This window comes from Ursus arctos, unplaced genomic scaffold (genome assembly GCF_023065955.2).
Source record: "Ursus arctos isolate Adak ecotype North America unplaced genomic scaffold, UrsArc2.0 scaffold_3, whole genome shotgun sequence".
Taxonomy (NCBI): domain Eukaryota; kingdom Metazoa; phylum Chordata; class Mammalia; order Carnivora; family Ursidae; genus Ursus; species Ursus arctos.
The window spans coordinates 45,852,473-45,871,058 of NW_026622985.1; the positions used below are offsets into that span (position 1 = coordinate 45,852,473).

At 34.7% G+C, this 18,586-nt stretch overlaps 1 protein-coding gene across 5 annotated transcripts in view; it reads right to left on the minus strand.

Annotated features, from left to right (window-relative positions):
- CRPPA (CDP-L-ribitol pyrophosphorylase A) overlaps nucleotides 1-18,586 on the minus strand; it is a 305,622-nt gene that overhangs the window by 142,452 nt on the left and 144,584 nt on the right. For all 5 annotated transcript variants that reach the window (XM_057304543.1, XM_057304542.1, XM_057304541.1 and 2 more), the window contains 2 exons: nucleotides 6,270-6,362; nucleotides 5,715-5,807 (listed from right to left, as the gene is read on the minus strand). In XM_057304543.1, the coding sequence (XP_057160526.1) occupies nucleotides 5,715-5,807; nucleotides 6,270-6,362 (186 nt within the window). The remainder of the gene's footprint in view (nucleotides 1-5,714; nucleotides 5,808-6,269; nucleotides 6,363-18,586) is intronic.

The following is an 18,586-nucleotide window of genomic DNA, read 5'->3' on the forward strand; positions in this document are numbered from 1 at the left end:
AAGGAATTTTTTGAAAGTTTTACAATTGGTTTTACATAATCTTGGCTGGAAAACAGCTATACTTTTGCTTCCTGAAATTCTCTTCTCCATTGCTGGAAAAAAACAGCTCCCTGATCATTAATTACTAAGCAAAAAACTCAGCCTATAATTCAGATTCTTAGCAATTTTGAGTCTTGTTTAGTTTAGGTAAAAGCCTATTTTTTGGTGGAGGGAGTGATTTTTAGATCAGAAACTTTATGAATTTACCTTTTACTATTTTAACACATTTAATATATTACTTGAATTTTCTAAATATTTATTCAGTTATTTATATAGTGAACAAAAACACACGATAGGGGTAGAAAATAAAGAAATGAACATGTCCCATGTTGATAGATACTGTATCAGGTGATTCCAAAGAAAGCTTTCAGATAATCCTCTTGAGAGTTGCAATCTGAAGAAGGCGCTAACTGTATACCCCCCCCCCCCGACTGGTAACTGCAAAGAAGGGAAGGCCAACAGTAACTTTAGTCAACTCAAGATAAAAACTTGGTTCTTTGATAACTTATAATGAATGATAGATTAAACAGCACCAGAAATGACATTTGAAAAGGGCTCTCAAAACATAACTCCTACACAATTTAGCTTAACAAAAAAAACCTTTGGTTTTCATGTTTATAAGGTTTTTCTTGTTAAAAGACATAGGAAATAATCTACATTTTTAAAATTCCTTTATGCCAACAGTCTCTAATAAAAAAAAAAAAAACACTTTTTTTTTCTTTCAGGTTAGGAGCATTTTCCTAGTACAGGACATGCTTGTTATCTGATTATTTGTTTCCAAAGGTTCACAGTTAAAAGGCTACATAGCATAACAAATGTCATCCCAAAATAGACATAGATTCAATAAGAAATAAAAATTTGTAAACTGACCCCCACAACTATATCTGCCCACTTTAAGAATAACATCTATTTTAGTCCTGTCAACATTATCAGTCTCTAGCTGATCACAGAAAATTGAACAATTCTCATGATTTGATATAATTACAATAAAATTAGTTACATCTACCAAAACTTTGGATTTTATTAAGTTGATCAAATTAACATTGGTAAACTCTTTAAATCCTACTCAACACCATTGACAAATGACAACTTGGCCAAATTAGACTGCTTAAAATAAAGAAACTAAGAATAATGACCTAACAGATGGTGCCAAAGAGAATTTTGAACAATGTATTAATAAAAGATATTTTTACAAAACTAAAAATGTCCAAAAATATTTTTTTGTAAAAATGACCACTTGAAATGAAGCATGCCACAACTTATATAATGTTCACAAGATTAAGCAAAGATGTTCCTTTTTAAAAAAGATGAAATTATTTCAATAAATAACAGTTATTTTAAGATAAAGTCCTAATTATTTTTTCCACTTTTCATGTGAAACATTGTTTCTTCTTTTTAAGTAGATCTTAAAGTAGTAGCATCTTACCTGTCAGTTTATCTTAGACAACAGAAACCTCCTACGGTCAGTATTTCCTAACACAGAAGTTGATCTTCAGATAATCAACACCCTGAAATAAAATCTGATTACAATAAATACCTACGTACCAAAAATTCAACAACACTCACTGGTCACTCCTTCAGTGCTTAGCTCCCTCCAAGGAGCTAATTATTATGTTCCAGATGAGGTTGAAGGTCACATGTACCTTTTAAATGACTACTGAATGACAATTAATAGGGAATTCCAATATATTTTCCTGTATCTCCTTGAGAAAATGAGAGAGCACTGGGTGTTATAAGCAAACAATGAATCATGGAACACTACATCAAAAACTAATGATGTACTGTATGGTGACTAACATATCATCAGAAAAAAAAAAAAGAAAAGAAGAGAAGAGACAATGTGGGCTCCACCAGCATGGCAGACATCAACCAATTTTCGGCACTTAAAACCTGATCAAGTGTTGTTTTTGCCAAACAAATGCCCCAGCTTAACTTCAGCCTCATTTCTTCCAAAAATTTGTCCTTGTAGAGTCAAACATGGTCACATTGCAAATGACCACCTTAAGTAGTCCATCAGTTTAAAAAAACCTTCACAAATACCTAATTAAACACAATTTTACTTCGCATTTGCCTGATTCCTACTAAGCCTTCCTCTGCTCAGATGGACTGAAACTGGAAGTTGATACACCATCACATAGAATAGGTCTTTAAACATTTACAGTATATGCATTCAATAACTACTGAATCACATAACTCCAAAATAAAAATGGATGTATTTTTCCATGACCTTGATGTCATTTTAGATTTATTTTCTGGTAAATAAAACCTACCTGCTCAGGGAAGCAAATAAACAAACTCTTCTTTGACCATCCTCAGAATTTAGAATTGCTTAACAAAAGCCTTATTACAAACAAACAAACAAAAAAATCTCCCATGGTATGTATGATTTAATCTTCTAGCAAAGTAATTCCAATAAAAGCCAAGTAGGCACACCATAGTCTATAAGCTTCCTATTACAACATCTAATTGCATACATATGTAGTGTGCACACTTATACCCCCAGACATGTATATATGTATTTTTCCACTTGATTGTGTGCAAATTATGTCCCCAGATACTTGCACCCAAGTTTAAATCTTTAATGTATTTTGCAATTACAATAATATTTTACACACAACTACTAATTTGTGGAATACCTGAATGGTTCTGCCCAATTTTAAGTCATAGGAACATTGAAATGGCCTTGTAGCCATTTGGGGGAAAGTACTATCAGAAAGAAATAGGATGATGCCTTTTACGATCATTTATAGGACAATTCAAAAATACAGAGAAATTCACTCGCTTGTCAATCCAGAAAGGCAGCGTTCTTTATTCTACCTTTTCAGTGATTCAGTCCATCCTAAGGATACAGATTCTATATGTGTTCTAATGACACTTTCCTATTAAGTTTAATAATAGCTTTAATAGTCCTACACTACATTGAGTCTACCTATATACAATGAGAAAAGAATGGGTGAACAAATTTTACTCATGGAGTAGTAACAAACTCTCCTATCTTAAGTAACATTTCACAATGTTTACAGCATACATACTTATAATAGTACTATCCTCAAAGTAGTTCTGGGAGACATTTCCTCCTTAACTAGAGGATTATCTATCTTTTTCCTTAGTTTAATACAGAACACCAGAAAGTGGGGAAAAAAAATTCTGGCACTTACTGGGATACATAAAATAGAACTCAACACTAATAAATGGAAAATTAAATTTAAATATTTATGGAAAAAATACAAAGAACAGAGGTTGAGATACAATAGTTGCAACGAAAAGAAGAACAGTTTTAAATCTGTGTGTATGCATGTACACAGGTGTGCATGCCTGACGGCAGAAGGCAGAGGCAAAAGGTAAAGAGAAAATTCACAGATGGCACGGATTCCCCCCGTGCCTGCCACAACTACTGCCATGAAGAAAAGTCGGCCCATAGGAAACATGCTTTTGTGTTAGATCTAATACAGTACGTATGAGAAGATAACAGAGTACTCAAACTGAAGTATCTAATAGAATGTTGAAAAATGTCTGACTCAACCTCAGGAATCAAATTCGAGCAGTGGTAGTGACCTTTGAGTCAGCTCATCCAAAATGGAAAGAGGAGGAGCCAGGCTGTTACGTGCAGTGTTGCATGCCTGCAGAAGAGACAGCAACTGCGTTTTCCGATTATGCTTTCATTCATTCATTCATTCATTCATTCGTTTGTTCGTTCGTTCGTTCATTTTAACCCTTACAATGATTTAAGAAGTAGTTATCAGGCTCATTTCTAAAATGAGGCCAGCGAGCCTCAGGAAAGTTGAGTAACTTGACCAAGGAACTGAGGAATTCTGAGGTTAAAGCCCTTGCTCCCTTCATGCTAGTGATACATGAAACTTTATAATACTATCTAGCAACATAGAAGGAGATTTCCAAGCAAGTTAATGTAGAGGGAGGACGAGGGGGCCATACACAGAATATTTAACCTACTTGTACCCCACAGAACCTTAGAGTCTTCCAGGATTAAGTATATTTTGTGGTCGTAATGTCCCACAAAACACTCCAGTGAAAGGCATAAATATCCAATAAAATCAATCACTTGTGGAACTTGAGTTTCCATAATTAGCAGGATTCATGAAACTTACCTTTAGGGTATATAACCAAATACAATAGGCCAATGAAATCAGTTTCCCCCAATTGCTAATTTGTTTATACTTGCAATGCTAGACTTACAACTTATTTGTAGTAAAAATTATCTTTTCCTTCTGTACTAATGATCTTACCTAGGAGAACTAATTTCCTACACTAATGGGATGGGCCTGAGCTTTAGAAGCTCGACAATTGCTATGTTTTGAGAATTTTACATTTGGAACCCCTTCCCACGGCAAAGTGCCACAGACTACTAGGCTAGCTTGATTTTATTCCTTCCTGGCTGTGCTGAGATCCCCCTCTTCTGTGCAGTTTAATAGGCCAATTAAGTAAATGGTATACTGAACATACACTTTTAGTCTTTCACAGGAAAGACCTCCCCAAAATTTTCATGGGCCATTCTTTGAGAAATTTTCTTTCCTGTTTCTCACTCTACTTTTGCTGTCCAGATGACAGAGAACTATCAAACGGTCCACTTTCTTCCACATATTTTCCCTTTCAATTTTTTTTTTTAACTTTGGAAGTTCTTTTTCAATGGCATTCTGCTAACATGCTAATAAAGTTCTTTCATCTTACACAAACAACTAGTCAACTCAGCAGTATATTTTGTAATGGTAATGAAGAAAAAGAAATGAAATCCGTTGCTAGATTATTTGTTTTCCTAAACTTGTCGATTAAAACAAGTAATTGAAGTAACAAGGGAACAAGTCTTAGAGGTCACAGCAAGAGAATAAGCTCAAGAATCCATAAAGAGGAGATTCTTCTAAGCTTGGAAGCATTTCCTCAAGGATGAAATTTTGTTTAAAAAAAAATGAATTTCAAGGAAGGGAGCCTAAGTTTGAAGAGTCAAATCTGCATTGGTTAAAAAAAATGTGCTTTATGTATATATATATATATCTATATATCTATATACACATATATATCTATATATCTATATACACATATATATATATAGATATCTATATACACATATATATATATATACAAAGTTACTACCCATCAGAAAGAATGAAGGGCACCTGGGTAGCTCAGGTGGTTAAGCATCTGACTCTTGATTTCAGCTCAGGTCATGATCTCAGGGCTGTGAGATCCAGCCACGCACTGGGTTCCACACTGGGCATGGAGTTTAAGATTCTCTCTCCCCCTCTGCTACTCCCCCACCAAAAAAAAAAAAAAAGACATCTTGCCATTTGCAACAATGTCGATGGAGCAAGAAAGTATAATGCTAAGCAAAGTCAGTCAGTCAAAGACAATTATACGACTTCATTCATACGTGGAATTTAAGAAGCAAAACAGATGAACATAGGGGAAGGGAAGGAAAAATAAAATATGATAAAAACAGAGAGGGAGGCAAACCATAAAAGACTCTTAACTACAGAGGACAAACTGAGATGGGTAGGGAGATGGGCTAAATGGGTGATGGGCATTAAGGAGGGCACTTGGGATGAGCACTGGGTGTTGTATATAAGTTGATGAATCACTAAATGCTATTCCTGAAACCAATACTACACTATATGTTAATCTGAATTTAAATTTTTTTAAAAAATTTGCATTAATTCACTTACTGAAATAACAACAACGGGATATAAAACAGAAAGATTACTCTCTTTAACCATGTTCAGTAATCTCCGGGTTTCCTCAAAATCAAAGGACATAACCTGAAAAGCCAAAAAAATAAAAGTGAAAATAAGTTCTCAAATGATTTAAAAGTTAATCCAAGGATAATTAAAAATTAAAGAGAAAAAAATGGAGAGCTTTTACATAAACATTCAAAACATTTATCAAGCTTAGTTTTCACTTTTTGAACAACTTTAAAGGATATCTGTTAAGGTCATATCTATTAAAATTTAAACTATTCATTAATTCAAACATGTTCCATCTTATCTGCTTCATACCAGGTAACTGAAAATGGTGTCTAAAGAAATACACTCTCTTCTCATTATGGGAACTAGCTTGTTAGAAAATATTATTTTTCCATAAGTTAAAAACTAAAACTTCCAAATGCATTCCAAATAACACAACTCATCTATCAAAACTTAAATTCAAATAATTAAGAATCAAGAAAAAAATTATCTTCCACATTACATTTATACAGATCCTCAAGTGCTTTTACTACTTACATTCACACAAACATAGTTGTAGCATTGCTCTAAGATGATTTGCTCAAGATCTCTGCAAGGAGGACAGAGAGCTCCAGACGTGACTTTTACATGCTAGGAGGAGAAGAAAAAAAAAGAAAAAAAGAGAGAGAGAGAAGAAAAAGTAGTTTATAAACTAGAATGACCAAACCAGAACCTAAATGACAGTTACAAATGAGCACCAAACTTCTAGAGACATAAAAGCCAAGAATCATACATAATAATAAAATAATTCAGGCTCAAGTTTATGAAGCTACTAAGAAAAAGACATTTGAACGACTCCATGAGTAATGATTACTATTCTGATAAACACAGATATAGCTAAAGTAAATAGTTTTAAATAAGAAAAGGTATAGGATATACGCAGGGACAACCAAATAACTGTTTTTTCTTATTCAAAGGATGAACTGCAGAAAATGCTAGATTATTATTAAAAGGTTGGTCAGGGATAGTTGGATGATTCTGGAAACATGTTAAATTCTACAGCTGCATAGATTTAACTAAACCTGAAAAGACTAGAAGTGGGAAAAGCAGTAAGAAATTATTATAATAGTGTAAGTACGAAAGAAATAAAACTTGACCTACGACAATGATAGCAAGAGATGAAGAGATTATTAATAGAGGTGGTCCCAGACTAGATCTAGAGTACTAGACATATTACAAAAATTTTCCTAATGATGGGCTCCTGGATGGCTCAGTCAGTTAAACATCTGACTCTTGATTTCGGCTCAGGGGATGATCTCAGGGTTGTGAGATGGAGTCTGCACTGGGGCTCCCCACTCAGTGGGGAGTCTGCTTCATATTCTTTCTCCCTCTCCTTCCACCTCTGCCCCTCCCTGTGCACATGCATACTCTCTCTCAAATAAAATCATTTAAAAAAAGAAAAATTTTCCTAATGCCATTTTTATTCCATACTGCTCAATATTCTAATTAACTTCCATTTTTTCTTCTTACATCGATATGAACAAAAACTTAATTACTAAACAAGGTAAGTGTCTTATCTATATTATTCTAATTTCCCCAGAAAGTCACATTTCAGGGGTTAATACTGGCATTACATTTAGAAGTCTTTACAATCTACTATTCTAAAATAGAAAGCTTATCACTTAGTAAAACATTAAACCCTGTACTTCTAACGGCTTTACACAGTAAGTAGAATTCATCCTAATTCTATGCAGTTCTGACAAAATATTAGAGAAGGATAAGTAAAGGTTTTGAGGTCTTAGCAGTGCTACAAATTAGTTGGCTCATAAATTTCAAGACTTTTCTTTCAGTCTAAAGTTCTTATTGAGGGGCGCCTAGGTGGCTCAGTCGGTCAGTTAAGTGTCTGCCTTCCGCTCAGGTCATGATCCCAGGGAGCCTGCTTCTCCCTCTCCTCCCCACTTGTGCTCTCTGTCTCTGTCTCTCTCTCTCTCAAATAAATATATAAAATCTTTAAAAAACACAAAGTTCTTATTGAGTACAAAGTTCAGAGAGAACATTAAAAAATTAACAAAACAGTTCCATATGCATCAGCCCTATATGGATAATAAAATAGGAAGAAACTGGATTTCATTATGCAACATTTAGTTTGTTCAAGGAATCACATCTTCTAGATATTATAGGGAGACAATTTTCCAAGGGGTTTCTCATATACCCAAACATTTTCAAATGCATTAATAGCTAATTTACTCCAGATTGACTTTTCAAAGCTGTTTGCACAGCAGGCAGATTTGCAAAGATAGGTATGTCTCTTCCTGGAGCAAATTTGCTTATGTTCCAGAAAATAAAGGTAGAGTCCTCTCTCCCCCTAGGGCAGATCTGCTTGACATTCCAGAATAATAAAGACAATGTCTTTTTTAAACAAGAGGATGTGCTGGTTTGCCCAGTCCCTAAATAAGGCAAATGCTCCCCAATAGTAAGATTCTTCTTTAATGCACCCCACTGGGACAGCACCTGCATTTCCCTGTAGGAAGGAACTACAATTCAGAAAATCAATGCTACCCTGTTTTGTTCCTTAATGCTACTGCTGTAACAAATTGTCTTTTCTTGGACCACAGAGTTTCAGGTCTTACCCCAATACTTAAGATATTAGCACGAATGTCTGCATGCACATACCATATAATTCCTCAGATCCTGCAAAGTTTGACTTGACAGATAGGAAATAAGACAATCACATCATCAGATCTTAACAACAAATTCAACAAATGTGAATGAAATTTGAATTTTAAAAACTGACTTAGAATTTTCTTTTCCATACATGTAAATTAGGTCTAGGATGAGAACATGAGAGATATTTAGCGTTTAAGTACTGAAATGGAGAAAATTCTAAAGGACAAGGTATGAGATCCTTGTGCACATAAACATCCTGTTTTTACCACTAGCAAATACTTAATAGGTATTTCAACTCACAACAGATTTTTTTTTAAGAAAATAAGTCCTTTCAAGAAAAATGGTCTATGTTCTTAAAACCAAGAACTAGAAAAATGTTAAAAAAAAAAAAACCCAAAATATCACTCATTACCTAGTAACTTCAACGTTAAACACCATTCCCACAACTCTATTAATTCATGCAGTAGGACAAAATGATGCAGAAACAAAAGCAATAATACATTCTAATGAGATGACATTTGTGTCTTTTTTTTCTTTTTAACCACTTAGGAAAGAAAATTGAGTAGAGTAAACCTGAAGATGATGCTACGCTTCAGATAATTTTTCACTCCCAGAGCACTAAGCTTCTGAATGTTAAGAAAAGGTAGCATGGAGAGGATTAAGACAGTGGATTTTTAATGGCAACACATTTATTTGTCAGTATTTGTTGACCTCCTTCTATGGGAGGGAAACAAAAAGCACATTTTAACTTCCACCTCAAGCCTGGTTCTGGTCACTCATTTTTACCCTGACAGGGTTTATTAAATTTACATTCTATTCTAGAAGCATAATATACACTATGTAGACATATCTATATCCCAAAACACTTTTTACACAAAATTTCTACCTTTCTAAGTTCTTCATTTTAATTCACGTCTTCCTATGATGAACCTTATCTGCAAGGAGTTTGTTTAATTGGTTTTGTTTTTTACAAAAGTCTCGGCATTTTTATGTTGAGTTTTTGCTTTTAGACTCAAAGAAGAGTTTGTTTGGAAATAAGTTTGGTTCACTCTCTCCCTCACAGATTTGTAGTCACTGTTCCAGTGTCTCCAAGCATTGTGTACTATCCTGATACTCCATTTCTCATTCACCTACTCACCATTCATTTTGTTACCTGGTAGATCTCAACATCAGTAGTCCTAATAATACATGTAGACGTTGTATTTTATTTTCCCCCCCATCATCTTTTTAACGGACAATTTGGCTGATGGTCATATTCTTGGATTCCACTTGCATTCCCTCCAAAATTCATAGGCACAGCTTCATTGTGTTTGGATACTGAATATTGTAGAGATGCAAGAGGTCAAGCAGAGTTTTTCTCTACATTTTGATTGCTTTTTTGCACCTAGGTCCCTATCTGAAGAATTCTTTATGAGGAAATTAAAAATCCTGACCAAAATCAGCACATGCTTACTTGGCAATTGTTATCCCTCAATTTTTCCCACAGCTGTGCCCATTTGGTCTCACAGAACCAGTTATTTCAAGGAAATATTCTTCTAGCTTCGAGAATAAGCATTATCGCTGTGTTGGATGCCTTTATCATCGCTCTTATCTATTCTCTTTAATTCTGACTTAGAGCACCCTGTAATTATCTCAAGTTTCCTACTATGATAATAACCTGATATCAGTTGTATTCTATTTCTCATCTGCTAAGTAGTTCTAATGTAGTGTTGCTCTGGTCTTACTTCCTCTGATAGCTGTATTAATCTCTTGCAATGCCATCTTTGAAGTGTGTTTTTAACTTTCTTGAATTCAAATTTTTACTGAATTCTACAGAACAAAAGTTATGAGAATATTTTGGGGATAGGGAAAGCCTTGATGTTTCTTTCACATTCCTAAAATCTGATTTGCATGTGCTGCAATTATGTTTTTGTATGAATTATAGAGTTCACTAATTTTTTTTTCACAAGTTGCAGAGTTAAAAAATGGTGGGCACTAAAAATTTTCCCTGCCTCTGCTGCTGTACCAAAAAGATTTAAAGGATTTTCTCTGACTTTTCCCTGGCCTTCATTTGAGCCGGTCAATCTGCTTTTCCCTCAATTAAAATTTAAGGATTATCTGGATAATCACCATTGCCTTGCAGATCCATGGGTGGGGTTTAGAAAACAGGATGAGGCAGATCAAGGTTGGGGTAGATTCAGGGACTGTCAAGGGTCCCCTCTATGATTCAAAAACAACAGTGTTCCTGCTGTGTCATCACATAGACTATGGGAGGCAAGGGAGCTATTCGGGGTCTCTTTTGTAAGAGAACTAACGCCATCATGAAGGCTCCACACTCATGACCTAATCATCTCCCAAAGGCCCCAATACCTAATACCACCACACTGGGGCTAGGATTTCAACATATAAACTGTAGGAGAGAACACATTCGGTCTACAGCACTTGCATATTACACATGCTCAAAAAAAAAAAAGTATTCAATAAATGTTTAATATTCCTAAAACTGAGCTTCATTTCATTTTTTCAATTAAAAACATTTAAGAACAATTACATATTTACATGTATGTGTTTAGATTAAATCTCAAATTGTAAAACTGTTATTTAAGTCCTCCATAATCTACTTATACTCTGTTCAAATCCTAACCATCCAACTTCACTCACCAACACTACTTGTCAACAAAAATATTCTTTATGGCCACTTTCTTCTATTATCACAAACACTGGACCCTTTCTTGCTCTGCGATGGCTTCAGCCCATACTGACTTCAACATATACTTGTTCCCTTGTTAAAGCTTTGTTTCTTAAACTTAATTATTAACAGTTAATAAATACAACGTAGCTGCTAGAATACAGGATACAGATACATGGAAGCACAGTACCCAGCCAAGGTTAACTTTTGTTATTATTAAAATATATTTGTTCTACTATTATTTAATGAATTAAAATTCCAGTTAAAAGGTTCATCATCTAGGGTCTAGGAACTAAGACAGAAATACACACACAAGTGTTAAATAGTAGCGTTTTCTTACCACCTTTAAAAACAAACAATAATGCTGCAATTGATTTCTTCCTGAAATTGGCACTCTAAAGAACTGTTTCCAGTTAAGTGTAATTCTTTTTTTTTTCATACTCCTTTTCTCCCAACCAGAAAATATTTTCCATGCTTGAGTTTAAAAAAAAAATTAAAAAATAAAAAATAAAACTTAGATTTACCTAAATATAGCAAAGGAGTCTTGGACACCTTTAATAAACAAAGACCGCATTAGACAATGCTGTTCAGTTGTTTATGAAAACGCTCTATGGTATCATCTCATGCTGTCATTCCTAATGTTTCCACACTCAAACACAACAAATGTAAAAATCTGCTGGCTAAAAGAACTCCTTGTTCTGTAAATATTTCGGTTCAAAGAACATTTAAACAAAATTTAAAACAACCTTCCAGTGTGTTCAGTAAAATTAAAGAGGTATACCAAAAACCAAAAAAACCATAAGTACTTTCCTTACGTCATGACAAATAAGAATTTAGAGAAGATTTACTATTGACGAAATGTGAAACCACCTGCCTACTAAAAATACTATTTAAAGCATGGCTATTAGAAAAGGAGATGGGTTGTCGAAAAATGTTTTCCATTTCAAGTAGAATTAAGACTTAACTAAGGCGGAAAGACTTTGGTTCAAGTCCCATGAGTCAGAGGTTCCAAAATGTGTTTCTGAAAAGTCAGTGTTTCTTTTACAGAACATGTTGGCTGGACCATCACTGAATCTGATTCCATTAATTTCTCACCTCCCTCCCATCCAAACAACAGCACTAATGTGGGCATAAACCAGCAAGTCAGAGCAAGATACACTTTCCACTCTGTAGACAATAGTAACAAAAGTCTTGTGCTTGGCAAGGACTGTGGGGTAGAAGAAATAGAGAGAAGCTGGTCTCAGGGTACAAAGTTTCACTTATGCAAGATGCCTAAGTTCTGGAAGCCTAATGCACAGCATGATGACCATAATTAATAATACTGTATTGTATACCTGAAATTTACTAAGAGGATAGATCTTAAGTTCTGACAAAAACCAAAAAAATAAAGCACAAAAAACAATAATTACATGAAGTGATGGATATGTGAACTACTTTGACCATGGTGATCATTTCAAAGTGTATATGTACATCTTAGTGTGTGTGTGTGTATAATTTTGTCAATTATATCTCAATAAAGCTGAGGAAAAAGTATCTTTCTATACTGCAAACCCACATTTTTGAAAGGCATCTTCTGCCAACTGTGACTGCTGAGACTGGGCCATCAGTTCATCACTCAGTGTGTTTATCTCTGGTGTGTGAATGTTGTGCCTAGACCCTCAGAGGTTAACAGCCCAGATAGTCTCCTTCTCCATTTTTAGTAACTTTCACCTGAGAAACTCCTTTAATAAGCATTCATTATTTTCTACTTTTAAAATGCCAATTAATCTTTACTTCACGGTTATTTTTAGGCTTTTGTGGAGGTTGCGTTCACCTAACACTGAGCATTTACTATTTTTTATTTTTTTAAGATTCAGCATTAAAGCTCTTTTTGTAGTTAAGAGCATGATCTCTGGAGCCAAGGTCCCTGGCTCTGAATCTAGCTCTGCAACCAGCTTTCTGTGTGACTTTGGGTGAACTACTTAAGCCCTGTGGCTCAGTTTACTCATCAGTAAAATAAACTCTTCAGAATTGATAAGAAAGCTAATTAACACATGAGAGTTAAGGATTAACTTTTCCAGAACTTGTTCCCTATAAGTGAGCTTCCTGGGAAGCTTTAGAGGGAAAAAAGCTTTAAGGCAATAAATCTTAGGGCACTTTTGAGGTGATAATAAACCAGATTACCATTCTGCCATGTTATATAAACTATGGACATCCGAACATCAACGGGATCTGGTACATCATACCAGTAGCCTGCTACTTCACAAGCTGCCACCAAAGACTCAGACCCCTAGCCCACTCGATATATCAAACAACCTATTGACCTTCACTTAGTCCTAAATGCTGGGCAGGCAGAACAGCACTAGAACCAAGGTTCTGCCATGTCACAACAATGTTGGGTCCCAGTACCTTGTCACACCAGGGGAAGGGCTGGTATTCCCTTGCTTATGCAGCTTAAAAGCCACAGTGCACGAAGACTGGAGTCTAACATTAGCCCTTAAGCTCCTTTTGCAATGCTACATAATGAATGGTCATTGCCTCTATGCCTGAGTCCAAGGACTTCCCCCAATAATCACTATTATAGAAGTCCAAAGTCTATGTGAAGTCTATCACATATTTTTTTAAGTATTTACTTTTTTTAAGTATTAACTCAATACTTTAAACAATTATCTTATTGAAATCACAAAGCACACATATATATAGGTAGATAGATAGATAAAATCATTATACTTGTGTTATGAAAACTGAAGCAGAGAAGTTTAAATAACCTGTCTGAGATCATACAACCAGTGAGGGGTAGTACTCAGACTAAGGTCTCTTGGATCCCCAGGCCCGTTTCCTTAACCTCCACAATACACTGGGTGTCAGTTTACTCCAGATGACTATTACCTCATCATGAAAGTCACAAGGCCTTTACTCAGAGAGAATGATACTACAGATTCCAAAGTCAGCTCAGGAGGAACACCTCATCTGTACAAAGTCATTTGAGTACTAAGAAGTTTAATTGCTCCTAACTCAGATCATTTTTCTGAGTCCTGGACTGGGAACCAAGTATTTAAGTAAGGTCCTCCAACACTGGTTCTTACATTTGATCCTGGAAAACAGTCAAGGATGTCTGAACCACTGCATTTAATACATGCCAAGTAGTTGGTGATGGTAGCAGAAATGATTATTGTGGTAATAAAACCTTTAAAGAGTCCACCTTTATACATCCCCCTCTCTCTGTTAAAATTCCTTTGAAGGCCATTATGGTTCTGATTCAAATACAAGGACTGTGGAATAGACACTACAGACCGCAAGCCTTACAAACCTGAGCACTACCACAACAAATTCAAGGCTCCCATCTCATTACAAAGTATACATCCAAAGCTGGATATTGTCTATAAAAAAGGTAAATCTAGCAAATGCACATCTGCTCAAGCTTATCTTCCCATTGAGTTTCACTATAGAATGTTATACTTTATATAACCAATGGACAATTTTATAGTAAAATGAGAAATTACTGGCTTTAGCTCTTAAGTATTTTTTGGCAGGCCTATTCTGTATTACCCATTTTGTCATTTTGTAAATGACAAAAAATATGTTAAAAAGGTATGTGCAGTAATATGACCTCTTTATTTTTTCCTGGTAATGCATAAAACATTTGGAAGCTGAGTACTGGCAAGATGACATAAACAAACCTTCTGTCTTAATTAAAAATATAAAAGGCAAGAAGAGAATATCCTATCCACTGATGGATTAGCATTTCATTCATTCAACCAGTAAGTATTTGTTGGGGGCTCTGAGCCGGACCGTAGATCGTAGCAATGAACTACACAAAGTGTCCGTCCTTGTGGAGCTTACATCATACTGGAAAGATGAAATCAAGTTTAGACTTGTGTTTCTCCAATTTCAATATGCATAAGAATCCCCCGGAACCTTGTTAAAAATAGAGATTTTTATTCCAGTAGATGTGTGTTGGGGGGGGTGCCTAAGAATCCGCTTTTCTAACAAGCTTCCAGTTGATGTTGCTAAAACTGGTTCATGGAACCCAGTTTGAAGCATCAAGAGGTTGGAGATAATCTAAATTATACCTAAAATCTAAAATCTCACACTCATTTTCAGTAGATATACTCAAGAGTGTGCTTCCATATAACCATCAGAAGATAATTTTAACTTTGACTCTACTGAAGCCATTGCATTTCCGCATCATGTAAAATAAAGTACCCATCTCTTGATTTAATCAGTATGGCAGATACACGAGTACAATTAAAGAACTACTTCAACTGTTTTTTTCCCCAAATTCTTAACCAAATTTATAGCATAATCTAATTTATAGCATAATCTACAAAATTTTAATTTTTTCTAAGTAACATAGACACTGTCCAGGTATATACAGAAGTATAATTAGAGCCCATTTCCTATATAATTATGCACTAATAAAATACATACAGGTTATATTCTAGTCAAAACATCACAGATTTAAATTAATTAGAATCAGCACCACAAAAAGTTTCAAGTCAGTTTTATACATGATTTAAATAGTTTACCGAAGACTATAGTTTATTGCATGTAGCTATACATTCATTAGAAATTACAAATACAATACATATGGCTTCACTCCCAACCCACTGTAAAATTTGAGCATTCACGAAACCTAACAAGTTGTAGTAGTAGTTCTTAACTCTGGGCAACTTTGTCCTCAAAGAAAAGTCAACAATATCAGGACACATTTTCAGTTGTCACAGGTGGGATAGGAAATTACTACTGGCACCTAGTGGGCAGAGGACAGGGATGTCGTCATATATTCTACGATGCACACACCAGCCAACCTCCAAGATAAAAAAATTATCTATACAAGTAAGTCAAAAGCATAGCTACTGCACAATCTTGCATTAGATGGAGAGTTCTAGTTTTGGGTATTCAGCATTTATTTGTGAATCAATAAGTCATACCAAAAGCAGTAATATTCTAGCAACTTTAAGGCTTTAATATAGTCATTCTTTTTACAAGGGAAATACTAAAATTGATTTTAATCAGTGTTTTAATATTTTTTATCATACCATAAATGTGACAAGTGTATATTCAAAATGAGTAGATAAGGGGAGGTATATATTAAAACCAGATTTGCAGCTCAGTAAGCTCTGTACCTTGCTTTTCCACTGTCTTTAATTTTAAATTAGATATGAAATACACCATAAGAACCCATAATCAGCTACAATCATGTATGAACAGCTTAGTGATTTCACATGTTCTTCTATCACAGAGGAAGCATCCACTAGATTAACTTTTAGGAAATATTTAATACCATCTCAACGCTTGTATAATCCAAATGCTACCATTGTAATTTTTCAAATCCTACATAGTACACCAAAAAAATTTCATTATTGTATTTTCCTCTCTACCAAGAAATGTAATACCCATATTTATGTAGAGAATAAAATTTCCATCTCATACAACTTTTCATTATAAGTTGCATATTAGTATCCTATTGAATATACATTATTTAGTGTATAGGTCCAAAATGCTTTTATAATATTAAGATAAATTACTTTTTAGACAAAGTAACTCAAACAATCATGTGACATTTCAGAACTGTGTGAACACATGTACACTTCAGGGTATTTTTTAAGCCGTATTATGTCCACGTAACAAAGAAAGGTAGATTCAGATATTGATGTAGAATCCTATTTTAGATTCTAAAAAACAAACCTTATAGTGTTGCTTATGGACCAATTTCTTCACCCCACTTCAGAGCTCCCTCTGCATAGCTCATTTCTTCATCACTCACTTTCTCTCCCTCTCTCTCCCTCTCTCTCTCTCTCTCTCTCTCCTTTCCTGTCAGAAGGCCACTGGACACCAACTTCAACTTCATCACTTTTGCTGACTCCAGTTCATCTCATCTCTCCAACATCTGCTCTTTGCCCTTCCCTTCCCTCCTTTTGTGAAAATAGTTGTCTTCTGGCTGGGAAATCAATTAGAATTTCTTGGGTGTACTTCGTGTTCTAAACTCCTCTCAGTGGTTCGCATGATTGATGGATGCCCAGCGGCTACCTCTTTATCTCCAGAAATGTATTTGGCTGACGTCCAGGTGGAGAGGTTTTCCAGAAGTTTGCTTGTTCATCATCCTATCACCATTAACTGCAACTATGTATCTGGTTCTCACCATATACACAGCCTTGTGCAAGGATCAGTGATAAAAGAAATGGTGAAAGAGATGGGTATAAGAATATAACAATAAAAGGCAGAATATGCAGAGTGACACCACTGCTGATGAGTAGCTTAGGAAGTCCAAGAACCAGAAAAATGGGGACAACTTCATGAAAAAAATTATATTAAACTGAGCCTCAAATGAAATCTGAAGCTGACTAGCAGGGATGGCAATAGAATTAAATAGAATCCTAAGTGAAAAGGACAGAAAATGACAGAATTTCAAGGCATGAGCAAGATACAATAGAACACAGCGAGTGAAAAGTTCAGTCTAGACTATGAAAGAGATCAAATAACTGGTCAAACTGTATAGACTTTGACTCACGGGCATTGAACAGTCATTGAAAGGATGTAGTATCCACCCAAGAGAAAAAGAGATCTGAACTTAAGCAGGCAAGTACTTCCAGGCTTTGGAAACAAGATGCCATGGATAATTTATTAGGACCACAAGCTCAAATGGATATATTTGGTTCAGTTTCCCTGGAACAACAAAAACCCCAGAGCCATTATTTAGCTAAAGCCAACAGAACAATAGAATAAACTACTTTATGGTATTTCAAAATAGTTATACTGCATGCAAATAGTTGAAATGAAATTCATCTCCAAACTCATTAGGGAAGACACAGTAATTCCAAGTATAAAATGATACTTTAAAAACATGTATCCTATTTGGAACCAAGAAAATCAATAAAGTGAAGTGAAATCACAGTAAATAAGGTCTAAAACTTTATCTCACTTTAAATAGCATAAAAAACTAGTGAATATATATTCATCGATATCAACTGATTAAGGATAGAAACTATAACCTACACTCCAAACAACATTTTTTCAACTTTTTATAAAGACTTTCCTCCTAAACATGTTTACCACGTATGTATGTCAAATCAATTAATTTCCTGAATTAGAAGAGCTGATTTTTACAAATATATGCCCCAAAGTAAATGCTGGGTATTCTTTTGCTTTTAACTCAGCGTAACAGTTGTCTAGAACTTGTGAACAATGACCTCATTCCTAAGTGGACAAGGATGCAGAAAAGCATTTTTCCAAATTAAGCATCTGGTTCCTTGAGAAAGGGTAATATTTCATTATGTGCCTGTGACTCAAAAACATACAGAGACAAAAGACGTAGATATGTATATAAAGTACACAAAGTGGTATTTAAGGAGGATTATACTTACTCCCTCATTAATAATGACTCTAAAACTATGACAAGCAGTTGCAATTATAAACTGTTAATTTTATTAAATACAACATGGATATAATGAATACCATCCCAAGCAACTAGGTGGTCCAATAATTTTGAATTTTTTTTTTTTTTTTTTTTTTTTTTTTTTTTTTTTTTTTTTTTTACCTCTGGAAAACTGATCAGGAA